Genomic DNA, 27,218 nt, shown 5'->3' with positions numbered 1-27,218 from the left:
TAACCACGAAAAGGTTGCCGCTGCAGTGATGTGAATGCACCTGTGGTGTTTATTTTTAGCTTGTATTTGCTGTATCATTGATCAATCAGTTCACCTGGAGAGACCCACCAAGTGGTCTTTGATTTACATACAACTCACAAGATATCTTTTGATACCATTCTAGAGTTGAACTGAACAAGCAGAACGTGAAAGCCAATTATCGTTATTGCGTTAGGGTGGAAGTAATACCCTGTTGTGCAAGTATGTTTTTAATATTGTTTCTTACATACATTTAAGGTATGCAATATTGTCGCATAAACGAGGACCCTCGCAGTTGCGTTCGAGGCAGAACTCAGGGTTCGGTAACAGAGTTTGGGCTCCGTCTTGGTGCTAGCGCGCTTCTTTTACCACACCTCTGGACGTCAACCTTGTTCAGCGCTTGCTACAATATGCAGTCAGAATAATACGGAGGGCGCTTAGATGTTCTAATTCTTCCTTTGCGTTGTGTAGAGGCAATCGAAAGTACGCTGCGCCCATCCGCAAGTGCACAATTGATGCGCTCTTAAACAAGCACCAAACACCGCTCATAAACTCAACTCAACTTAACCATTGCTTATAGACAACGCACAGGAGGCGGCCGATCTTTGAAGCGCGCTCTGTATTTATCTGGCCATTAACTGTGCATCCACAGTGACACCGTGCTAGGAATTGGCAGCCTCATGCACGGTGGGACCACGCTCGGGTGGCACATAACCACAGTTGAAAATTTCCAGTACAACCAATGATGCGCTCGCAAGAGAACAGCAGCCGTTGTCAGGGATACACGTGGTGGTTCTCACCGGCCTTCCCGCCCTTGAGCGTCTCCTGGTGGTACACCGGGTAGTTTGGGTTCTCTACCATGCGTGCCACGTTGAGCGGGATGCGTTCGCAGCCCACGACACGCTTCCTGTCGAAGCACCGACGTCCGCCGCCCGGCCGCAGCGACTCCCAGAGCCAGGCCGAGAAGGGCGTGCCCTCGGCCGCGTAGTGCTGCCGGAATTGGCACCAGCGAAGTGTCACCAGCGCGCCGCCCGCCGTGACCAGAACCAGGAGCACGCTGAGCGCCACGATCATGGGGAGCTGATGCTGCTTAATCACGTGGCGAGCATGGAACGACACAGAATGAAAAGTTCCGTACCGGTAAGAAGGACTGGAACCGCTCTGAACGTGGCAGCATGAAATAAGGGGGAGGAGGAAGAAGATGAGGAGGAAATGCAGGGAGGCGTGAAATGAGGGCGCCGACTTCGTCAATTACCCTACCTCTACATCGCCGCTCGTTAGTTTGTTGTCCTATGAGCCCTGTTCATATTGTGTCGCAAACGGGCGATTCTTTTTTATACAAAAGCTAGACACTTTGCAGTGAAGAGGTTCAGTCAATATTTCGCCCACACCATCGATTCCTTTTTTGAGGACAATAACGGAGCCGCGCATATGGCTTGACGCACGATTGTTTCCTGATCAATGAACCTCTTTTGGGCGCCAAAGATGAGGACGGCCGACTGTTTCAATTCCACACTGTGACTGTTTCCAAGTCACTGTGATCTCTACGACAAGTGCTTTTAAAGTCTGCTTGGCAGTCAGTATAAATCAGAAAGCGACGATGTCGGTCCCTTCTTTCCGCCATAGTTTGTATAGTCGCGCTATTTTTCACTGTGGTGACATTGAGACATTGATACGCCCGTCAACAACGTGGTTCTCTACACATTTCTACTATGGCACTTGAATCAGGCATATATAGTTCCCAGAGCGCCCAGCAAAACGCCAATGCGTATGGCACCGATGTCTTATGAAATCAAAGCAAATCAAAGTTTATTTCCCATCTAACAATACAGATGCAGGAATCGTAGAAAAAAAGCTGCCCTTGAGCAGCTTGACGAGTCTACAATCCTGATGATCAGCTGGGAGGCAACACAAGAGTTTAGACAGTTTTAAAAACAAGCACATCAAGGAAACGCCAAAGAATACTCGAAACAGCAATATGTATACATAAGGAAACCTAAACCACGCTATTAAAAAACAACTTATGAAGTTCTCGACGTGAACAGGAAAACAAATCGAAATTCACGTGAATACATCTATTTAGAAGAGACGGAGATTGTACTGAAAGCATTATTTTCCAAGATTTAGTCGAAGTGTCGGCCTTGTTCATTCTTCGCCATGTCTTGTTGGATACACTGATTCTTTTTTCCTTAGTTCTGCTAAATTCCTAAGATTTGTTACATTATTCCTGATTTCTGTTTCGCCCCCAGCATCGATTCCTTTTTTGAGGATAGAGAACATGGAGTATTAGGGACTCTAGAGGAATCGAAAGACACTTCGGTTACATCGTCTATATATAGGGCCTCCCGAAACCAGTCATATCAGGCTTGAGGCAAGAAAACCACAGTGCCATATTGTCAGGCAGAGCCGGCATCACAAAGGCATGCCTTGAAGCTGCCCACTCCCTCTTCCCTCGTCCCTTCATCATAATCGCATTTGCACGCGTGAGCTGCCATTGTGCGGTGTCTGTGCACGTTAGACAGTCGTGGTCAACATGAATCCACAGGAGCTCACTACGGCGGATATAATAGCCCATTAACTGCTTTGTAAAGTGAAACCCCGCATAGCACAATATCCTCGCTCAGTTAACGCCCGACACTTTTCGCTACTAATACTGTCGATGTGACGTATTTTGCGCATCAGTGCACTCAACTGGACCATCCTGACGATCCACACGTTAAAGATGAGGCGCTATGATTTCGGCTAGTAATGTTCTCAGCGAAAGAATGATGCATGTACATACATGTACACACTATATGCAGCAAGACTTGTGCAGTAAGTCAACAACTTGTCCACAGGTAATTTCAAACTGGCGAAACGACAATACCCAAAAGCATGTGGTGCTCACCTGTTCCGCGTCCGTCATTGTTTCGCGCTCCTGGACTCGCGGCTTTCCGGAGGGCACCGGCATTAATGACGGCTGGTTATTGGCGTTGCTAGGTGCTGCATAAATAACTCTCTGTTAGCCACCGTCCACTGAGGGCGCTACTCGTGGTGTACGTGCTTCACCTGCCATGACATTTGCACTCAAAGGAAATCTCTCACGTAGTATACGTGTGGTTGCCTTGCGGATATCCTACAAGGTGTACACGCAGGAGAACGCTGCTTTCAAATCATACTCTAAATTTCCCGCGGCCTGGAAATTAAAAAAATAAGCTTCATGTCACTGGTATATCTGGTAGATGTAAAAGCACATAGATGTGTATTAAATCGCCCCATATGAGGGCTGCATTGCTTGACTGCTGGATAATTCCAATGGCTGCATTGCATATTACTACACCTTAATATACCTTGTGGGCAGTTTATTTCTCTTACTATGCAAGTAGTCACGGGGCTCAGAGACCACTGTTGACGAGTAAATATGAATTGTATTGATGTAATATTTGGCTGTTGTACACGAAGAGTTTCATTGCGTTTGATCTCGACACTGTTGTGTGGTTTAGGCTCAGATAATGCAGGTAATAAGCACGGACAGTTTCCTTCTCGTAACAGCTAATTTTCTGCCAACTTTATTATGTCCTGTCCAGTTGTCTTGGTAATGTGTGTGAAGAAATGAAGTTATGGAAGTGGCATGCTGTGTTAGCAGAAGACGCCTTCCGCCACGCTTGCAACCTTAGCGGTAGAGCATTACCCCCTTCAGCGCATGCGTGAGTAAATGGAGTTCTTACGTGGGAGGAATTTCACCTCGACGCTCTTGTTGGCAACACCATACTCGTTTTCGATGACCAGGGTGTAGTTGCCCGCTTTGGAAGGAAGGTCCTCTTGGAATTCCAAGTAACCTGATGAGCGAGCAAACATAGTCCCACAATTACACACAAAAAAAGAAGAATATTGAGCACTGGTATGGGGGAAGTGAGAATTAAGATGTGAAAAGAAAATGAGTTTTGTGAAATATACGTTTTCCTAGCTGCGTCCATTCAACGGCAAAAGAATAGAACAAGAAGACCTCAGTTGGGATTACTTTCTTGCCCGCATGGCTGCAATCTGATGAGAAGCAAGTTTTCGCCTCAGTGTTATTTGTGATGGGCGTAATAAGCGATCATAACATTTAGTCTGAATACGTAAACTGGAGTGAGCGAGAGTCACAGCCCTGTAACGGAATGACCGGGGATGTCAGAAAAACCTCCGGCCTTCACTTTGTTTGCTATCCAGATTTCAAAGTGAGTTAATCACAGTAAGATAGTAGCCAAGACGCAACGTAAGGGAGACCTAAACAAACAGTGGAAACGATGTTTTTTAAACAAAGCTTTGGGAATGGTTGCAAGTCCATCTCAGTGCACTTTAGTGTTCTCAAGTAAGCCGCACACTATGTGGACACAGCGTAACCTAATTATTATCCTTTAACAGACGTAAAGCCATGCGGGCGAAGCAGGAAAGGAGAGGTGGCATGGAAAATTCGTTCGATGCAATTGCAGCCTTCACGCTAGAATCGATCGACACACTTGCCTCTGTAGATGGCGGTGTCTATGTTGTTGTTACGGACGCCGTACTTGTTCTTGCCGTCTTGCAGCAGCCAGCCGTTGACGTTTAGCTGTCGACCGTTGAAGTACCAGCTGTAGTTGTACTCGGGAAAGGCCACCGCCTCATATTTAATGTGCTCGTAGTAGCTCTTCCCTTGGCTCATGAGCGTGATTCGAGGAGGCGCTGTGTCAATCAATCAATCAATCAATCAATCAATCAATCAATCAATCAATCAATCAATCAATCAATCAATCATGGATAAATAAATTCTATCATGTATCGAAGGTATGTCAACCAATCAATTAATTAGTCTATCAGTCAATCAGTGCCTCGATCAGTTAAGATGAGGGTGAGCACAGCTATACCCACTGTAGATGGTGAGGCTGACTTCCGCCTTGGAGCGGCCCACTACGTTGTCCGCATAGCACCGCAGCATGCCATTGGACGTGCCATCCACGCTGTGCAGGATTAGCTCGGCGGTCTTGACTTGGATCATCTTGCCGTCTGGACCCATCTCCTCGGATACAGTGTTCCTGATGTCGAAAGGTGCCGCCTGGACTCGCGTCGTATTCCAGTGCACCTTGGGCGGCGGCTGTCCCCAACCCCGGCAGGTGAGTGTCACCCGGTCTCGTTCGAACACCACGGCGCTCGAGTTGACCACCTCCACCTTGGGCACGTCTGCGCGTCGGCAAACACATGTCACGCGGCTGCTGCTGTCTTTCCTCTCCAGCGTCAACGTGAGCAACATCGATGAGCGCCGCTAGAAATGTGCCCCAGCAGCGGGATAATCGTCTCTTACAAAGTTCGCGACTTATACCGTTACGAGGAAAGCGATCGATGATTATGAGGCGTCTGCGCACAGCAAGAAGTAACACCTAGCACTCGCCGGGCATTTGTAGTGTGGCCTTTGCCCGACCGAACACCACGCAACATCTATTACAGTGTGGCCACTTTTGGTTCGGTTTGGTTTATAAGGTTGTGCATCCCAAAGCGGCCCAGGCTGTGAGTGACGCCATAAAGGAGGGCTCTGGGAATTTCGACCACCTGTATTTTTTAACGTGAACTGATACCGCACAGTACACACTCGATTTCTTTTTTTTTGCCTCCATCGAAAAATGGCCGTCGTTTGTGGGATTTCATCCCCGTCCTTAGGTTCAGTACTTGAGCACACTAACCAGTCAGTCAATGCAGCGGGGCGTGTCCACCTTTGTTATTTCTGACAGTCTGCATGCCCGTTTTCCCCCTCCAAGCCTGCATGTTACCCATTCCCGTAGCCTGCTGCCGTGTTATAGTATTGCGAATTTTTGGGCTCTGAGGACAATTTTTGTGCTTTACTGCGCTGCTCTTCCACTAGAATTCTCATTTCTTTTCCATTTGCCTGTGCTCACTATTTGCATTTTTACATACAGTCTTTCTATATCTCTGTCGTGTTCCTTTTCAAGCGGTCTTGTCTTTCCCTATCCAGATTTGAAGGGCTGCAGGTAGCAGAGCTGATTCTCTAAGCATTCACCAGGAAGCTTTCAATGTTTTTTTGTTAAAAAACGCCTCACTAGTCCGGAAACTAAATGTTCTGCAAATATCCAGTTATCTAATTGATTGGCGATGAAAGTTGGGTGAATTGGTAAACATTCATGATGGACAATTGCGCAGCAAACATGGACAGAAGGGAAGACATAGAGGACAAGTGCCTAACTCGGCATTGTTGGGGGATGTAGAATTTATACACAGAAAAATGAAAGTAATGAAAATAATGAATAACGGAAAAGTAAAAGCGCTTTCTTGCATATATATCTCAAAATGCACTTGCGTCATTTACCCATCAACCGTGGTTTCACAAAATAAACTATGTTTCATAAGGAGTTCCTATCCCGGTTTGTGTTTCTGTAAAAATACGCAGCGGATAACGTTGGAGATGTCATGTCTCCTTAAATGACATACTTTCCCTTTAAACCGAATTACTTTCTAGGCTCAGGGCGAATATCTCGGGTCTGCGAGATGTGTTCGTGAGATGTGTCAGCGAGATGTCGCAATGGGTTCTGACGTGAACATAATTTCCGAGGTAAGGATGTCGCGATAGGTTCTGACGACGAAACCAAAGAATAGAAAGTAATGAAGTTATAACGAATACAGAAACAGGCAAGGTACAGGAAGAAGAGAAGAGGTATACAGAAGCTGAAGAAGAGAAGAAAGACGAAATGCTTTCGCCATTAAGCTCTTAAGCGAAGCTATAAAGTAATGAAGTTATAACGAATGCAGAAACAGGCAACGTACAGGAAGAAAAGAAGAGGTATACAGAAGCTGAAGAAGAGATGAAAGACGAAATGCTTTCGCCATTAAGCTCTTAAGCGAAGCTATAAGTGCAGCTCTGTAATTTGAGATTACATTGGTTTCTTTATGGAAAACTATGGTTGATGTACAGCTGCTGTAAACACCTTCTAGTAATTTTAAATATCACATTTCTACACACCGGTTTTATATTGTCTGCATGATCGCTGAGGCTTCCGACTGAATAAAATGTTTTCTCTTAATCGGCGCGCTCAGCTTAAGGCTATCCGTGCCTGCAGCTCAACGCCAGCACTGCCTCGTGAACTTCGGCCATACTCGAGTGAGGTTGCATGTCCGTGTTTCTGGAGTCTACCTCGGGGCGCTTAACCTTGAGAGCGGTCCCTGGCCAAGCTTGGACTGTCTGAGCTAAGCTCGAGGACATGCTACGCTTACGGTTAGGCTGCAAGTGCCGTGCGACGAAGTCATCAGTTCACGGGAAACGTGGCCCAGCAGCGCGGAACGTGCAAAGCAAGACAGCCACTAATGGCACTCCTGACAGCCGACTTGGCTGCACGTCAGCGCTTAACGTTCACCACCGCTGCAGAGCCTTTTCACCGGGCGCGCGTGATCGACGGTGTGGCGGCCGACAGAGGCAGGCGGAAACAGGGCAGCCGGGAACTGGGTTCTCCCCTTTTCTCTCCTCCTCTCCTTTCCTCCATGTCAGGCCCCCTCTCCGTAACCGTAATGCAGCGCAAAATTTTCTCTGGAGCGCTCGGAATGGACGAGCTGGTCGGAGGAGATCGAGTATTAGGACGGCTGAGAGGATTGGGGGAATTGATGAAGCCCACGAGCTGAACCGGAGAAGCAATTATTAAGACTCGGTACTCGGAGGCTGAAAGCGGGGCACACGGTTTCTCGCACCTGCTTTATTTTCTGCGCAATATTGAACACTGCATGCGGCTTCTGTCGCCGCTGGAAATATTGCACATCGACGTACAGCTTATCCATCTTAGCGAAATTTGAAGCCTCTTAATCGTACCTCGGGATGCAGGAATAAATATGTGCAAAATATATTTACTATAACATGAAAAAAAAAAAAACGTTTGCGACAGACATCGCCTTGTATAAGCCTGATCGTCCCCCTAATTCTTTTTCATTTCGTGGTAGCGCGATTCTCAGAGGACAAAGCTCTGATAAAATGTTGCCGGTTTGATTTTTTTACATGTAATTGGACGCTGATCGTCCACTGTGTAACGTGGTATTGTGCGAACACTCTTTAGAATCGACCTGTGCGCTTGCCTTCGCGCCCAACCTGAAGCGAAGCGAGATTGTTCGTCTACGTGAATGGATTTTACTAAGCCTGTGCAAAGTCGTATAGGTTATGTTTGTGCTGTATTCTTAAGATGCCACTGACTAGGAGGTAGCCAGATTTCGCTTACGTGCCGAGGCGGCACGTAAGCGAAATCTTGCTACCTCCTAGTCAGCTCTGCAATGCCATATTCACCCGCGAGTCGCTGTCATTCCTTAAGGTATTATTCTTAGCAACCTATATAATAATGCGTTGGTGCGGCGCTTGTCCGATAACCTTCAAATGGCCCACATTATGCTAGCGTAGCATGTGTCAGTAAGGTAAAAACCATTTATTTCGGCGCAATCTGTATGCTATATAGAAACGACAAATTTTGATTGATTAGGCGAGAAAAATTAGAAGCAAAGAAAGCAAGAGAACGTCACTGCCACCTGAACTGATCGACAAACATGATGTGAGACAGCCGCCGTCACATGCGCTGCTAGGACGGCGGTGTTCGCGAAGTGAATGCGTCTTGGGTTCTTTCAGACGGCAAGCGAAGCCCTACGCCACGCCAGACTCTTGCCTCGCGCCGGCGGCCTCGCCGAGGGGTCTCCGAGGAGCACACGCTCGTCACGTTCAGTGGGCGACGGCGATGCGCGAACGTGACGTAGCACATGTGCTGCAGCAAGCGCGGGCTTCCGGCACTGACAAATCCGAAGGGTGAAGGACCCTGCACGGAGGACACCGAGCTTCGGCCTTTTGCGCACGCGTTCTTGTTCGCTCGACGAGCTGAAACCGATATCTTACGTCTAAGCATCATTGAGGACAAATTTAATCTGGCCTCTACGTATTGACTGCCCCCGTTCTGATGACACAGAAGCTATACTACTTTATACTACCAATGGAAATGGAGAATTAATTGTTCGAAACTGAAATGCAGCCATCGCCGCCACCGGCCTTTTTGAGATGAAAAATGTGATGACGTTAACGTTTTTTGTTGTTGTTGTTGTGCGTGCGCTGATCTCAGACGCTAGGCTACAGCCACTCTCAATCGATGATCGTCATTGACGTCATGAGCTCCAATGGAGTGGCAGAGAGAAAATGCTTATTTTAAATTCAGTTTTGCCATAAAAGTGCATCTTTCGCGGCATACAAACTTCATTATAACCGCAAAGTGACTAACCGTATATTTTCAACAATGTGCCTTTGACAGAGTGCAGACATCAAGACAGCATGTTCGCATTTTTGGCGTGGACAATGCTTATGATATTAAGAGCGATATAACCGGAAAAACTGAATCTCAGCGAGCGTTAGTTAACTTACAGCAGCAACTGACCGCACCCTCCTCCACCCCCTCTTTTTGAGACCCATTTCAGGTGGTGTGTGACGTCAAAGAACTCGCTGCTTCGCTTGTTACGAATTAGACGAGTGAGTGCCACAGAAGACAAGAAAACATGTACCTATCTTTTGACATGCATGTTTCAGAACGGGTTAGAATGTTTTTTCGATTTGTTTATGTATGTACCCCCCACCCCCTCCTCCGAAATTATTCCGTCACGGAGCTGCAGGAAATGCAAATAGATAAATAAAATTACATATTCCGCATTAGTATTATGGACGTACGTGACTTGAGAACGGTCCGTGGGAGTTATAGAGCGCGCAAACCGAAACCGAAACTTTACAACAAAAAGATTATTTAAATCGCAGTTTTCAATATGTCATCTCATCTTATTGTTCCAAGGATCGTGCATGACGTCGTAGGCAAAAATATAGCTTAATCATTTACCGTGCCTTCGGTGACGTTGCTTGAGGTGTGGTACCAGTCTTAATGCGAATGCTACGATGGATGTGAAGGAACCGACTTTGAAGTAATTATTAGGTCCACTTTTTTTCCACTGATGTACGGTCTGTTATTAGTAGCATATGCCGCAATATGCACACCACTCATAACATATCAATGTGCATGTCGAAGCAGTCTCGCGCATTACGCCTAAAGCTGTCTGTATCGGAGGCAGATTTCGATCAGCGCAGAAGGCGATGCACTGTAACTTTCTCAATTATTCATTGTGGGCATTATGACTGTTCTCTACATGCCTGAACAGCGCGAAATCATATTGCGGCATTTCCTTTAGCGACTGCCCAACTATATCAATACTGCAAGAGTGAGTGCACTGTGGCGGCATCTCCGGGCAATAGATTTCGATATTTGGCTATGCATTGTCCAGCCGCTAGTAAAAGGTTGCCGAGGACATAAAGACGGGGCCTTCGACCGAACAGCCGTTTCCTTCGAGCTCTCTTTTATTGACGTGAGAAGAGAACCTATGGCTTCTGCCTAGCGCCGGTGTCGGTAAACCTCTCCTGATCAGGAGAGCACGTTTTTGGGTTTGCTGGTGTTGCATATTGCTGAGAAGTTACCGTGATTACAAGCAAGGGACAAGGGGCGAGGAACAAGGGGCGAGGGACGCAACCTTGGTGAACGGCTTCTACGTTTATCTTTCTTTGTACCTCGCCGTCGGTATTCGCGCAAACACATATTCTCTCCCGATGTTTATGCCTCGTCCTTCGGCCGTTGGGACTCTTCTTTCCCGTGTTTACCTTGGTTCCCTATTGTTCCTTCGTGTGTTCAGCTCCGGCTATAGTTCTGACCTCCTCCTACGCAGGTTTGTTGCGCCGGAGGTAAGAACGATATATTTGTTGAGTTGAGTATAGTAGCAATACAAAACTACGGCTTTCAAGACGCAATGGAAATAAAGGACAGTCATGCAGCCTATGCCTGGGAAGATAATGAAAAAAAAAAAAAAAGTTGCAGCCGATCTACATAGTCAATAAAATGTTTAGTTGGTGCGCTAGCTCTGCTTATTCCTACTTTACTTTTAATGCATTTTTACCCTTTGTTATGCTTCTTGGAAGAAGGCAGACGTTCAACTATATTATTGCTATCCTTCGTTTTTCTTTGGTATAAAATGCTCTCATGCATATGATTCGACTCTCTGTACATGGTATATAAAAGTTTATTTCTCATGATTCATTTTCATGCAGATGAACGAGCACTGTTTTGGGCTCTATGTAGAAGTGGATGCACAGTTCACACTGGAAATGCAAGGTCCACTTTGAAACGTCTAGAACGCTGTTGCACTTTGTGGTAATCACGTGTTCTGGCATTGCCAATCATATCGGGTAATCGAAGAGCATGGGAAAGTTCTTGAAGGAGGGCGACCGTTAAGGCGCGGAAGGGCACAAGCTGCTTCACGATGCAGCAAGCGGCGCGGAGCCGATGTTTAGGGACCACCGCGCGAACACGTCTGCTGTCAGTGAAGGCTGAGAGGTAGTTGATGGGAGAGGAGAGGCGCTGGGGTTGAGTGTTGAGGGCACGTAAGCGACACGCGACTGTTTAACCTGGAGTAACACACAGCTGCTCAACAATGCCAGGTGAAGCGGTCGACACAGTCGCCTATAAGAGCTGATTATTTATATAAATGATATCGCTATCTATCTTAACGTCTTTAGCCATAGCACATACACATGCTTATTCAACTTTGTGATTGTTGTCAGCTTTCTTAGAGTAGAAATATAATGTGCCGCGAATGAGAGATCCCAAATTTTGCGCGCTTTGCGAGACGCCACGTGACCGAATTAATTCAAGGAGGTTCTTTCCTTTAAGCTGGGTACCTCCACGTTTTACGCGGGAGTGGGTTGGGCCTGAACGTATGCATATGCATTCGTACATTTTTTTTCACGAATTGGTGTTATAAACAGCCAACGAAAATTAAACTGAAGCTTAGAACGGAGCCAAATGAACATATTGTCACGGGTTCTATCGCTACCCGGACGGCAGTCCAGAAGGACAGGGTCAAAGGACGGGGTTGAGGCACAGGAGGCAGAGAGCAGGCGCTTCACCAGGCAAAAGCAGCGGCGTCCCAGAACCACGCGCACTCCGCAGAACCTCGTCTTCTTCTCCCTCCAGAACTGACACGGTTAGCGCGGGTTACACTACTCCTCCCCCTGAAAGGCGCATCGTCCCGATGCGCGCTCCAGCGTTACTGAAACGTTAAATCGAGCAGAGCTCAGAGTCAGAATACGTGGTTCTAGCGTTCACAGTAAGTTTTGAGGCGAACCACATGCACCACTTCAGGATGAGGGGGCCGACGAGATGTGCTCGGAACAATCGGAATCACCTCGTAATTCACGTCGCTTATACGGCGAACGACCTCGTATGGGCCAAAGTAACGTTTTAGCAGCTTCTCGCTGAGACCGCGACGGCGAACGGGAGTCCACACCCACACTTTATCACCAGGTGCAAAATTAACTTCACGATGCCGGAGGTTGTACCTGCGTGCATCGACGTGCTGGCGGTCTTGGATGCGTAGTCGTGCCAACTGTCGGGCTTCTTCTGCGTGCTGGGTTACCAGTTGGACATCGTCGTAGGAGTAGGCCTCCGGCTCATGGGGAAGCATGGCGTCAAGCATGGTAATCACCTCTCGGCCATGAACCAGGCGGAACGGGGAAAACCCGGTTGTTTCCTGAGTTGCGGTGTTATAAGCGAAAGTTACGTAGGGAAGAATATCGTCCCATGTACGGTGCTCGACGTCCACATACATAGATATCATGTCGGCTATAGTCTTATTAAGGCGCTCTGTGAGCCCATTCGTTTGGGGGTGGTATGCGGTAGTTTTGCGGTGGTGCGTGTTGCTTATACGCAAGATCTCTGCCATTAGCTGGGACACGAACGCGGCACCGCGATCTGTGATCAAGACTTCGGGAGCACCGTGACGGAGGACGATGGACTCGACGAAAAACTTCGCTACATCAGCCGCTGTTGCAGAAGGTAAAGCTCGCGATTCGGCATACCGTGTGAGGTAATCCGTAGCAACAGCAATCCAGCGGTGTCCCGAGTTGGACGTAGGAAAAGGTCCGAGCAGGTCCATGCCTACCTGCTGGAACGGAGTCATAGGCGGCGGAATGGGGTGAAGATGTCCTGCGGGTTGTACGGGCGGAGTCTTACGTCTTTGACATTCGCGGCAGGTCCTGGTATAGTGACGAACAGTCTTAGCAAGTTGAGGCCAGTAATACTTGGAACGAATTCGTGCGAGTGTTCGGCTGTATCCCAAATGCCCGGAAGTTGGGTCGTCATGACAGGCGTCCATAATTTCATTACGCAGGTCAGCCGGAATAACCAGTAGCCAAGACCTCGCACTCGCTGCGAAGCTCTTTTTGTATAGCACATTGTTGCGAAGACGTAATGCGGGCAGAACGCGCAAGAAGACGCGTGGAATGGTGCCTTCTTGACCTTCCAGATGGGCGATTACTTCACGGAGTTCAGTGTCGTGTCGCTGCCGCGCTGCCATATCGACCGTGCTTATGGTACCTATAAAAGCATCTTCATACTCGTCGTCTTGACCGTCAGATACTGATTCTATAGGCGCTCTGGAGAGGCAGTCAGCATCTGTGTGCCTGCGACCGGACTTATAAACTATTGTAGCATCGAATTCTTGCAACCGAAGTGCCCACCGTGCAAGTCGCCCTGAAGGGTCTCTCAGAGTGCTGAGCCAACACAGAGAGTGATGGTCGGTAACCACCTGAAATGGGCGTCCGTACAAGTAGGGTCTGAACTTATTAATCGCCCAAACTACCGCGAGGCATTCTTTTTCAGTGGTCGAGTAGTTAGTCTCCGCCTTCGATAATGTTCGACTTGCGTAAGCGATTACACGCTCGGTCCCGTTCTGTTTTTGAATGAGCACGGCTCCGAGGCCCTTGTTGCTGGCGTCTGTATGAACTTCAGTCTCGGCGTCCTGGTCAAAATGCCCGAGTACAGGGGAGGTCTGTAAGCTTTGTTTAAGGCGGTCGAATGCACGCTGCTGTTCATCCGACCACTGGAAGGCGACGTTCTCTTTCGTGAGGTGAGTAAGCGGTGCAGCGACATGAGAAAAATTGGGAACAAAGCGCCTATAGTAAGCACAGAGGCCCAGAAACCTCCGTACGGCGTTCTTGTCCGATGGTGTAGGAAAGGAGGCGACGGCGGCTGTTTTATCGGGATCTGGACGAACACCCGCGCTACTGACGACGTGGCCAAGGAATTTTAATTCATCGTAGGCAAACTTGCACTTTGTTGGCTTCAGAGTGAGGCCTGCGCTTCTTATAGCTTGTAGTACTGCTCTCAGGCGAAGAAGATGATCGGAGAACGTGCTTGAGAAGATTACAACATCGTCAAGGTAGACCAGACAAGTTTGCCACTTCAGTCCGGCCAAGACGGTGTCCATAACGCGCTGAAAGGTTGCTGGGGCGGTACAGAGGCCGAACGGCATCACTTTAAACTCATATAGACCATCCGGGGTGATAAAAGCAGTCTTCTCTCGGTCGCGCTCATCCACTTCGATTTGCCAGTAACCACTTTTCAGATCTATGGATGAAAAGTAACGGGCATGTCGTAGATGATCAAGTGCGTCATCAATGCGAGGAAGGGGATAAACATCCTTCTTGGTGACGTTGTTGAGACGGCGATAGTCAACACAGAATCGAAGAGTGCCATCCTTTTTCTTTACTAGTACCACTGGAGCTGCCCATGGGCTGTGCGAGGGTTGGATTATATCGTCGGCCAGCATTTCTTGCACTTGGTTCTGAATAACTTCACGTTCTTTGAAAGAAACTCGGTAAGGCGACTGACGAACAGGGTGAGCAGCGTCATCGGTAATTATTCTGTGTTTGGCAATGGTCGTCTGGCGAACTCCGGATGACGTAGAGAAGCAGTCTTGGAATTCTGCAAGCAGCGCTATCAATTTGGCCCTCTCGCTCACAGAGAGATTAGGTGCAATGCTTACACCCAATGGTGCATCGTTCTGCTGCGAAGAGGAGGAGAAAGCACCTTCGGACAGGGCAACAACTTGAATAGGGGCGGTAATGCTCTCCATGGTACCGAGAGCCGTGCCTTTCGTAAGGCGCTGTGGAGTGCCACAAAAGTTGGTGACTAGGACGTGTACGCAGCCAGTATCCAGCTGCGCGATACCTCGAGCAACACCAAGACCCCGTTCAAGAAGCAGCTGAGCACTTCCTTCCAGCAGAACTTCGCCAGAAGCAACGTGGTCGGACGTGACAGGGAGAAATACGCTAGACTGGGGCGGTACGGTTACGTGCTCCGCCAAGACGCGTGCCGTGCAAACTTGGGGCTTTGTTTGCGCCGAGGTATATCGAGGTTGACGAAGCGTGAGGCGGCGGTCGGTAAAGTCGATTACAGCGCTGCAATCACTCAAAAAATCCATTCCGAGAATAATGTCTCTGGAACATTTCGATAGTACAACAAAGGTAACCGGGCACCTGAGACCGTTAATCTCAATACGAGCAGTGCATCTGCCGATTGGTCTCACGAGGTGGCCTCCAGCGGTTCTGATGTCGGGGCCATCCCACTGCGTCGTTACCTTGTGAAGTCGGCGGCATAGCTCCCCACTCATAACAGAATAGTCTGCACCAGTGTCAACGAGTGCCGTCACGTCGTATCCGTCGATCACAACATCGAGGTTATTGTACACTCTGGCGCGACGGTTGTCGGAAGCTCCGTCGGGGAGTTCGTCGTGAAGTTCGTCAGAAAGCTCGTCGGAAAGCTCGGCGGGAAGCTCGGCGGGAAGTTCGGCGAGAAGTTCGGCGCGAAGTTCGTCGGGAAGGTCGTCGGGTTGATCGTCGGGTCGCGTGGGGGAGCGGGGCGAAAAACGTGGAGGCTCTTTAACAGGAACGGGTTCGGCAACGTCACCTCCAGACGTCGCCGGGCTTAGTTTTCCCGATGAGGGGACAGGCTTTGCCGTCGATTGCTGCGAAGGGGAGAATCGTATCGGCGGGACGGTGTCGAGCGAAGGTCGCGACGTGAAGACCGGTCGGGTGGTGGTGAACGGCGCAGATAATCCGCGATGTCGCGGGGTTGCTCGCCGAACTCCGGGCGGGGAGCATTCCGCTGGAAACCGCGAAGACCAAGCTCGCGGTAAGGGCAGCGACGGTAGACGTGGCCTGCTTCTCCGCAGTGGAAGCATAGTGGGCGTTGGTCGGTTGTCCTCCACACGTCAGCCTTGCTCATCCATTGCTGCTGCGGACGAAGATCGTACACAGGGGTACGGGGTTGTGCAGGCAAGTACTGTCGACGAGCAGGCGGCGGTGGTGGCTGCTGCGGCGGCGGGCGACTAGCAACGGACGCGTAAGTCTCAATGGGCTGAGTAGGGGGCTGAGTAGGTGAAGAAGCAACGGAGCACTGTGGATAAAGGGCACGCTGTACTTCTTCGCGGACAGCATCCGTGAGGGTGCAGGATGCCGTACCATCAGCAGGTGGAAGCAGCTGCCGTATTTCCTCGCGTACAACTTCGCGGATGATCTCGCGTAGGCTTGCGGTGTCGAAGGAACCAACAGGGAAACGAGCAGCTGAAAGGTTCGAAACGCTGGGACCTCCAGCAAGGCGACGATAATGGTCCGCTCGCGTAACCAAGGCTCGCTCGATGTTCGTCGCCTCATTTACAAATTGTGCCACTGTAGTCGGCGGATCACGAATAAGCCCGCCGAAAATGTCACTCTTGACGCCCCGCATGAGTGCACGCACCTTTTTTTCCTCGGTGGCACGGGGGTCGGCACGGGAGCTAAGTCGTAGGACGTCTTGAACAAAACTCGTTACAGTTTCGTCGGGTCGTTGTACTCGTGTTTGCAGAAGGTCTTCTGCTCGCTGTCGCCGATACTGATTGGCGAACGTCCGTCGCAGCTCTTCCTTACATGTGTCCCAGGATGTAAGGGAGGCCTCGTGGTTTTCGAACCAGTGCCGAGCCGTACTGTCCAGGCAGAAATACAAATTCTGAAGACAGTTTTCGGCATTCCAGCCATTGTGGCGGGCCACACGTTCGTACTGCTCCAGCCAATCCTCCACATCTTCGGAGGCATCGCCATGGAACGTGGCAGCCGCTCGAGGAGCCATCGGTAGGTACACCACGGACGGTGCGAGAAACGAGTCCGTCTGTTGACATTGGGTCGTGGTACTCCGGGCCATTGTAAGTTGTGGTGAGCCGGAGTTCGGCAACAGACCAAATTCAGGAGCAAGTCCTTGAAGTCGCCGGCTGGCACGTATCTCGGCCTCCTCGTCGAAGGGGCGGCGGCTGAGACTTGGGGGCGAACTCAGAGTAGCGGGTTTTGAGGGGCTGTGCTGCATTTACCCAGCGCCTCCACCAGAATGTCACGGGTTCTATCGCTACCCGGACGGCAGTCCAGAAGGACAGGGTCAAAGGACGGGGTTGAGGCACAGGAGGCAGAGAGCAGGCGCTTCACCAGGCAAAAGCAGCGGCGTCCCAGAACCACGCGCACTCCGCAGAACCTCGTCTTCTTCTCCCTCCAGAACTGACACGGTTAGCGCGGGTTACAATATATGCGCACACTGAAAAACAGTGTAGAGTCGTGACATGCAGATATTAGGACATGACACAAATTTTGTAAATATAGTCATGGAGGTAGGGGGAATATTAGGCCGTTTTAGAATATAGGGCCGAGCGCATATTAACACGTTAACCACACCTTGTCACAGCCTTCGCTCTTTGCGCGTAGCATTCTGCGCATGTGCGCTCCTCTATTCCCCTCTCCATCTAGCCGATGGGGTCACCCCGTTCTAAATCACGGACAGGGGAATAGTGGGGCGGCAATGCTCACACAGAGAATTCTACGCCGGAAGGCTCTCGCTATTTTCCTGTCTCTCTAATCGGTCACCCTACTTGAGGATCCCATTCAACCGAAAACATGGCATCGTCGTTGTTGGTATTGTGTTGAGAAAATCCGAGTTGGTTGGTAGGTTGGTTGAATAAAGATTTTTTTTATCACTGATGTAGCAGTCCCACCGCTCTTGGCACGCAGGTCTGAGGAACGGGGGCCGGGACCTGCGCGACTAAAGACTGCAAAGATACATGGTTCTTCCCGGCCTCAGCCTCCAGGCGGATGACTCTTTGCTGGTCAGCGGGGACCTCGCTTCGCAGCAGGGTCTCCAGGGCTTCTCTACTGTTAACCTTGGCCTTTGCGCCTGGGGATCTGGGTATTCCCAAATTATTTGATCGAGGCTCCCCGTCTCTTCGCAGGTTTTAGATTTATCATGTTTTCTGTCATCTGTCTGGGTGTGAAACAAGCAGACGAGGTTTGTCAAGTTTCCGGCTTGTAATCGCTGCTATGCTCCGACCTCTTTATTATATAAGTTAGGATACAGCCGTGGCATCACACGTCTTTATAACCTACAATTTTCTACGATTTCCGTATAGGCTTGCAAACGTTCGTCCGTTGTGTTGTTGTGGCTGTAGGAAGAAGGAAAATAAAATGCACGGGCCCGCTACTGGCTCTGTAGCTGAGCCACCTCCGCTGCCTCGTGCGGACCGAAGAAAGAAAAAGAAGTGGCAGAGCAAGATGCGCGCCGCAACAGCCTTCGTCCACCACCTAAGCGGTGGCGGGTGCAATGACGGCCTACAACAGATAAAAATTCGGTGGCAGGCTAGCCTCCACCGCAAGCGGTGGTGACCTACCTGTCCCAGCCTCACAAGGGGAGTACGTCGTGCGGACAGAAGATAAAATAGTCAGGAAAGAAGAAAAGAAGAGGGAGAGAAAGACGCGCGCCGCAACAACAGCCGTCGTCCACCACCACCGAAGCGGTGGTGGGTGCAATGACGGCCTACTACAGATAAAAATCAGTGGCAGGATAGCCCCCGCCGCCAGCGGCGGTGACCTACCTGCCCCAGGCCCACCAGGGCAAGCAAAGATACTAAGCCGTATGAACTGCTTGCGTGGCCTAGGGATAACGTGAATGCAAGGGTCCTGGCTGACTAATTCTGATATCGCTCTTCCTTACGAAAGCAGAGACCCGAGTTGGCAGCTCCAGCCCAACGTAACCTAAGGAAATTCTACGCCCAGCCAGTTTGCGGCCATGCCAGCTACAGCCTGCCAGTGCCATGCGTGTGAAGTTTTGCTGCCGACGCCGAATTTTGTGATGAACGGGGCCTTTAACGCTGTCGCGTTAATACAAGCTTGCAACATGGTTTAAACGTTACTACAACATGCAATAATGTAAAGTCAAGTTATTGTTGTGAAAAAACAAGCAAACTGGGGTAATTATAGCGAATCGAACGCGTGTCCATCGGGTAGCGATTCAGACACACTCCATCAGGCCATCGAGGTATGTTTCACTTGGTTAAAGGGAGGCATTGAGTGTCATGCGGTAGGTTGGAAAAGAAAAGCAAACGCTAAACAACTTAAAGAGGAGTTCTTGTCTGCGAAGTGATATGCAAAGAAGAGTCAGCGCTGATGAATGTACTCACTAACGTTGTTTCGACATACCCTTACAGCGGAAATCAAGTGTCCCCCGAATTGTTTTTCTTTGGTCCCTCTAAGCGCGTTCCTAACAAAGGTGCGAAAAACTGTAAACATCCCTCTGACTGGATAATAATTCGTGACTGAAAGGGTTAAACAGGCGGGGATGTTAAAACCAACAGTCGACTAGCAACGGCAGATGGTCGATTGCAAATGGGGCCAAGTGATCTAGACATGCGTGCTTGCACGACAGGGCCGCGCCGAGTGACCCGGTCTCGCTCCGCGAGAGTTCACGCGGTCTGTTCCGCGGCGACAGAGTGCTAAATGCACCCGCGCCGCCGGTGAAGATGAGGAGAATGCTGCTGCAGCCATGTCGACATCTGTTCGACTTGTTTGTAGAGACAGCGTGCGGGGCCACCTTTAGGCTAGGAGAGCGTGTCGTCGCGGCGCCGCTCTTTCTTGGCCCCGGTCCAACGCTCCCAACGTCCGACTGCGGGCTTGGCGCCCGGAAGTCGCCCCGGCGATTTAGCCGGAGCCGTCCCAGGCGTCGTCGAATGCGGTCATTTCTCTCGCTCTACCAAATTGCGCTATTTATCCCGCACTGAATAGACTTTGCAGCGCTCTATGCGCGATTGTTAACGTCAGCCCTGGTGACAAGCAGTTCGCACTTGCCGCCGACTCATTTTACCGTGCTAGGTTTTAGTCCTAAGGAAGAGAGAAACGAGATGGATCGCCAGGCCCGCGACCGTGACAGCGATGTTATGTGTGAAGGATTTGTTTTATTTTCCCCTTGAAAATGATTGCCGACTCTTCTGCGTAGATGTAAGCGAAATTCGAAATAACTGAAAGCGCCTCTTGCGGAGGTCCATTGAATGAATGATTATTTTTTCACTGCGATGCTGCACATTAGGTACGCTTGCTTCGACATTCTCGGCGTGCTTTAAAAAATGTGTCTGGACACATATATGCGTTATGTCGAGCTTTTTGCTCACTCGGTGCTGTGCGGGTGTCGCAGTCGGGAGGCTGTAACAGCCCGAGCCACGTCCGTAGTCTTCGCTTCATTACCCGATGCCCTGTGACATACCGGTTACCGAGTCTCAGTAAATCTCTTGCTGGTCGTATAATTATTTCTATAGGCCTGAATGTAATAATCGCCACTTCAAGAAATAAGAACCTGGAGGCCTCAGCTTACGAACGGTTCTTATGTTTTGCTTTTGCTCACTGAAGGAATGAGGGAATAATTCGCCCACCTGCAGCTAAAGAACGAAAACTTAATGGCTAGGCAAGCGGCTAGCTGTAAGACGGAAATAATTTTCGTACAGGCGTTCGTATATGCTACCGCCGACTCATCAAAAGGGCAGGATAAAAAGACGTAGTCCACTGTGCGAACGCTCGCAGGTAGAAGTGACATCATATTTGACGCATTGAGCAATATGAAACACTTTCTTGTATTTCAGCGGAACGGAATAAAAAAAAAAGCGTTCTATTTCCTTGTAAAGAGCGTGGTTAGACTGTACACTGTACCGGTACTCCTCATATCCTGGGTGCATCTCCCACGCTTACACCGGCGTAGCTACTAAATACAGTATAGGCTTGAAATGAAACGCCGCTTCACTGCATAGGCAGGCCTACTGCTGATGCCCTTCACAGTCTCAGATGAGGGGTTCGTTCCATGTATACTCCGTTTCATACATCAAGTGCAACGCTACCAAAGCTACAGCTCTTGTTAGCGCTCTCCGCATCCGCGATAAAAAATAGTGCCTGCTCTTGACGAGAGAAAATAATAGTTGCTTTGTCTGCAAGCTTAATACATTTTACATTTGCCATCAACTTCATAAAAAGCATCTTTTTTAAGGAGAAAAGGTCGGATTCGGCTAATTTGTATGTTTTTTTATGTCGTTTTTGTTCGTGCCGCGTTTTGCTGCCCCGCAACATTGCCAGCTGTGCCACCAGATGGCGCTGGCTGTGCCCTCCGCGCTACGCATCTCTTTTTGAGAAAATGGTTCTTTGGTGCGCATTTTTTTTATAAGATCCGCTCTGTGAAGATGTTTAAGCATGCGAAGCATGTTATTGCAAACGTGTATGCTGGGAATAGAGCCCGTTTCGGCAGGAACCATTCGCCTACAGAACGAGCGCGTAGTGATACGCCTCCTGTTTTTTTTTTTCTTGCGGACTACTTGCGTAGCTTTCGCTGCGTTGCACCTGATGTATGAAACGGAGTATAGTGGTGCGCAAAAACGAATCGAGATGAAGTGGTCTCTCCGAGTCGTCAGCTCTCATTAAGGCATAAGATAACGTCGGCGTCGCACGATTGCATCAAACAATAAATAATATAATTAGACGTACTCGGTTGTGGAAGCTAAAGCTTTTAAATGTGTTTATTCGAAGTGCGTTTGCCGAGTCGCTTGTTGGTGAATTGAGAGCAACAAAGAATCTAGACAGTTTTCTTGTTTTGAAAACATTGAGAAAAAAATAATGAAAAGAAAATCTTCGGCGCGTCAAACAGCCCCGAAGTTGTAGCTCGTCGAGAAGAACCAATGAAGAACGACCGTGCTAGGAAACGCGCTAAACTACAGGCGGAAATCGACGAAGATCGAGCAGCGCCACCAGAGAAGAAACAGCGAGGTGAGCGCGAATGACAACAGCGGAAATTGTTGTTCTTGTTGTTGTGCCCCCAGATAATGAATGGTACATACCCATAAGAGGGATTGACCACACACAAATCCAGTAGAAATTGGCAGTGGAGTCTGCCGCTGCTTCGACATCGCCTTCGATGAAACTCATGGAGTGTGTGTAAAACCAGCGGCTGACTGACCACACGATTCGCTTGGACCTCTGTTCGTCTGCGACAAACAGGGTCCACAGAGACCTTGAAAAGAATTAAAATTTCCGTGTGTGCAGTGTGTGGGATAGACTTAGCGTTGTTCAATTTAAGACCATCGCCAAATACTTAACCGATCACATGTATTCGCCCTGCTCATTAGTAGCAAAGGCATGGACGAGTGTATGGTGAAGCAATAGAGACTTGTTGAGGGCAAAGCAACTGTAATGTAGCCATCCTTAACAGAGCTTACTCTCATAAACTAGGTTTAACCAGGATAAGCCACAGCAGATTCTTTTTTTTTTTTTTTCATTATCTATACATTTCGCTGCGGCTGTAGTGCAAACGCAGTCACTTCTTTCCGACGCTGTGATGGGGGACGTTGGAGGTTGTTCTCATCAATAAATACAGACAGAAACGAAACTCTGTTATTAAGAGAAGCAGGAAATAAGGGTTTGCATTTTACGCGGCATTTTATTTTTCAGTGACACTTCAGCAGTCCGGTTTTAAAGCATTCTGCAGCTCGATAACCTTTGCATCTCAACGTCTGGCTTTGTATTCTTGTGTGTCTCAACATATGTCGACTGTACTGAACTTTGAGCTTAGTTTATGCTGCTTTTATCCTCGCTTATTCGTCCTCTCTACTTAGTTCTCCTCGTCAGACGACTGATACAATGCGTGTAGTGGGCGTCCTCTCGTCATAACCACGAGATAACCATATGTAGATAACACTCGCACATCGTGGATAATTTGTACAGTTATTAGGCTGGCTAAATGTGAGGGAAAGTAACCTAGTACACCTTGGCTTTGGTTAAAGATGAAAGGAAAATCACCTGCCTTTCACGATACCAGTATTAGGTGCACAGAAGGAAGTAGCATTTTCTTTTTCAGCATTGAGATCCGCCCCCCCCCCCCCCCCCCTCCCCTCGGCGGAGAGCATAAAGTGGATGCGGTTAATAATCACTGAGACTGTTGCTACTCGCCAGCTAAGAAACAAAATGTATAATGGTCCTCCTGGCGTTGTCCCTCGGCACCATGTAACTTACTTATCGACACCTGTGTGTTTTTGAGTAATGGGCAGCTGTTGACAGAAATGAAGGTTTCCCAGACAGTGTCTCTGAGTTCCACGGTATACGCCTTAGAAAAGCGGTCTTTTATTTTGAACACGCTGAATCTATCTAGAAGAAGAGGTGGAGAGATAAATGAGTAATGTTACTTTCTTATTTTCGCGTCTCCTTAGCCGCCTTCATCAGTTCAGTTCGCTTTGAAAAATTGGCGACAGAATTGGGCATCACGCACGGGAGGCAAAGGGGACGCTGCTTTGGCACTATCTTGAAGCGAGCTCGGCGGGGACAGAAATGGTTTTAGAGAGATCCCGGTTCACGTTATGAATGAGTTTTCAAACAAAGTTTTGATTTGAAGTTCGACGGAGAGCGCTGGCAACGAGAACGGTTCGATGCATAAGAGCGATGGCTATGATCGTTGATATGTCAGTGTATAATCGCTATAGAGTGAAACCACTCCAGTGTTCACTTTGCGCCAGTGCTGCAATACATGATCTCGAAGACATATTACTCCGACAAAGTTCCGTTTTGACTCACAGACGTTGAATGTGTGGACCCGCAGGCGTGGATACGTTGTTTAATTTCTAGCTGGGTCAAGGATATGACACTCGTCAATGGTGTCCACTGCATGGCGCTCAAACAAAAATAAAACAAAAAAAAGAAAACCTTCTTTGGCAATCATATCAAAATACGCTGTTGGCGACGAGACGCTGCTGGGCATTTGAGGCCTCCTAATCATTTCCGAGTGCGGCTTTCTCCCCACAGTCACACAACCTTGCAGCGTCCCAGAGTCGTCATCGACTGTACGGCCGACACGAAAAACTCGGCGCAGAGAGACGATCAGCAACGCCACCGCGTGCAGCCTACATACACAAGTGCGACGGCCGGCCGGTAAAATAAACACACCGCCTCGAGTTAACCTGTTCCTCGTGCTGCGTTACCACGAAAAAAGGCCGCGCGGGCTCTCATCGTGGTTGAAACCGGCGCTGAGAATAGCGGCCATTGCTGTTTTTCTTTCGTGTGTACTTAAGCCGAAGCAACCAACCAAAGCAAGCATGGCGATAAATCACTGCTGACGCACGGCACGATATGCCTATACCTTTGCCCTGCCAGCCTGGCTGCGTCAGTCAGTCAATAAAAAAAAAAAATAAAAAAAGGGACTTTCGGGGCGCCTCCCGAAGGTCCTCTCCAATTCCCCTCGGAGTGCTTTCTACCTCGCGTTCATTTCCAGAGCTCCGGGTACCGGCAGTGATAGGCTTTCGTAACGACCATAGGAGCTCACCTGTGAAGCACGAAAGCACTGGGTGCAGTTCACTCCTGCTCGATTCCGGTGGCCATGAGCGAGAATACCTTTTCATTTTCGCTGACCTTTTCTAATTTTAGCGAAAACGCCCGTTAAAGCTGCCTACTGAATGCGGCTGAATTTAAATATCATACTTTTAGCAGCAATGTCCGCTCATTCAATTACAAGAGCTGATTAGTCAAAGAGGAGGCGCCTTTTATATCCGCCTTTCTTTTCACACCTGTGCGGGCGTTTGTTTCCATCGCCTCAAAGCGGTCTTGAGCTGGGATTTATTTGGTGGTCCGCGCTGACGGCTGCAAAACATCATGCTCGGTCTGTCGTATTCGTGCTTCGGAAGTCTCAAAAAACGAGAGAGAAGACAGCACTCTTGTAAAATCGGTTAAATTATTTTTCAAAATCGAATGTGAACTTTGTCTTATAATCTGCTGTGAGACACGCCCCACCAGCACCATAACTATGTTTGGAGAGAAAAATGAGAAAAATTCTAACGGTGATCATGATACTCCATGATAAGAAATTTGAGTGCAGCTATTTAAACGTGTTTGCGTTATATTGAGGCGAATAATTTCCGAGGTGCTTGTGTGTACTTACGTACGTATGTATGTATGTATGTATGTATGTATGTATGTATGTATGTATGTATGTATGTATGTATGTATGTATGTATGTATGTATGTATGTATGTATGTATGTATGTATGTATGTATGTATGTATGTATGTATGTATGTATGTATGTATGTATGTATGTATGTATGTATGTATGTATGTATGTATGTATGTATGTATGTATGTATGTATGTATGTATGTATGTATGTATGTATGTATGTATGTATGTATGTATGTATGTATGTATGTATGTATGTATGTATGTATGTATGTATGTATGTATGTATGTATGTATGTATGTATGTATGTATGTATGTGTGTGTGTGTGTGTGTATGTATGTATAATACGGCTCAACTGCCGAACGGGCGCATAAAACTGCGCTCTAAAAACTACCAGGGCACTTTAGTCTTTTGACGTGCTGCGAATGCTTAGCATTGGGTGCTAGTACCGTTTCTCTTCTGCGGCGTTTTTTAGCCGAGTTAGGTTTGGTTAACGCTCAGTTTTACATGGCTTTACGTGATTTAGCGTTTGATTGATAGTTTTACACGTCGAGATCCTTTTAACAAAAATGACGACGTTGTTGCATAAAGGTCAGTCGATAGTCACAATAAACTAATTAACGGTAATTAATGAAAGGCAGAAATGAATCAAGTGCTTAATTCGACATAAGCTATTAAGCGATATAATACTGATGGCTAATATACTCGAAATGAGCTGCACAGTCACGGCGGACACATTCCGTACACGCATTCCGTACAAACATTCCATACATAACACGCGTTAAAAAAGCGGATAGCCCCTTACTCTTGGAGAGCGACAATTTTACATTATTGAAGTGATGAGAAAGGCACTATCTGTTACTAAGTTCTTGCTGCTTTCTACTGGCGCATGTAAGTTGATGATAATGCAGTTTGGAGGCTAGGACAGTTTATTAACGCGATAACGATAATAAAATAGAACCCCTGCGTATTTCTAATGCTCGGCTAGTATGTAGTTGATGTTGTTTGAGCGAACTGCGAAGTGGATTGATGGGACACCTATTACTCGTGCGCGTTTTCTAGTTTTAGATTTTCATGGGCGTCTTTTAGTCAGTGAGCGATTAGCAAAGTGCATGTACGCAAACGCGCATCCGCAGCTGCGGACGAGAGCCGTTCGCTCTGTTGAGTCATAACCCCCCCTCCCCCTCCCCCGTTTTTTTTACTGCACTCTCCAATGTCTCGTTAAAGAAAAAGCAAATCAGGAAAAAAAAAAGCTGACATATTTCTTTGCGGGACAAGCGGAGAGAGAATTTTGAAGGACTGATTTGCTCGACAGTGCTAAAATAATTATATTGCCAATAGTTGTTGAGTTTAACACAGGGTGAAAGTGTACTTTGACTCAAAGCCGACGCGGACTGCAGGTTTCAGAGCAGCCTTCTGACCGCTCGTCCATTTGCGCCAAGTGTTCACTTTCATAAGAAGTCGCTTGGACGGGTCAGGTCAGTTTGACGCGAAACAGTCTCTCCCTTCCTTAGCTTCAAGACGCATCGTGTGTAAACCTAATGTGGGGCAGCTCGACGCCAGCTCGTCTGAATACTCCCTCGCGCCTAGTCAACGTTCGAGATGATGGAATGTAGCCCGATTTATTTGGAGAGCTCTCAACCTTCCGTCATAATCTTAGCGATTCGTTTACAGTCGTCTTGGATGCCAGGGAACGAATGGCAGTGCTCTGCCCGGAAGTCTGTCTCCGACGATACACAAAGTAACCAGCAGCTTTCAGCTTGCCACTCGGTAAATAATATAGCGAAGTCTACGGCTTGACGCAGACGTACGTTCTACTTAAGCATACGAGAGTGCCGAAACATCCCGGACATTGTACACAACAAATTTTCAGAACTTCTGTGATTACCAAGAATGACGCAGCCTTCGTTGTTTTAAGTAATACTCTTGTTTGGGCGAGTTGGTTAATCTTTGACAGGTTAAGTATACTTGCGCGAGGAAGACGGGACACAAAAAAGGCGCAAATACGACATGTACGGAAGTTGCGCTCCGTACATGTCGTATATGTGCCTTTTTT

General features: G+C 48.3%; 1 protein-coding gene across 1 annotated transcript in view; it reads right to left on the bottom strand.

The window, feature by feature from the left end:
• Positions 1 to 27,218, bottom strand: part of LOC146197637 (high affinity nerve growth factor receptor-like) — a 150,573-nt gene that overhangs the window by 6,121 nt on the left and 117,234 nt on the right. The window contains exons 6-10 of the mRNA XM_084599545.1: positions 4,888 to 5,196; positions 4,504 to 4,701; positions 3,726 to 3,836; positions 2,906 to 3,000; positions 819 to 1,104 (exon numbers count right to left, since the gene is read on the bottom strand). Of these exons, the coding sequence (XP_084455671.1) occupies positions 819 to 1,104; positions 2,906 to 3,000; positions 3,726 to 3,836; positions 4,504 to 4,701; positions 4,888 to 5,196 (999 nt within the window). The remainder of the gene's footprint in view (positions 1 to 818; positions 1,105 to 2,905; positions 3,001 to 3,725; positions 3,837 to 4,503; positions 4,702 to 4,887; positions 5,197 to 27,218) is intronic.

This window comes from Amblyomma maculatum, chromosome 3 (assembly GCF_055883805.1).
Source record: "Amblyomma maculatum isolate TAMU_Amacu chromosome 3, ASM5588380v1, whole genome shotgun sequence".
NCBI lineage: Eukaryota > Metazoa > Arthropoda > Arachnida > Ixodida > Ixodidae > Amblyomma > Amblyomma maculatum.
The sequence above is the reverse complement of the archived record's forward strand: the minus strand, read 5'-3'. Positions and strand labels throughout refer to the sequence as shown.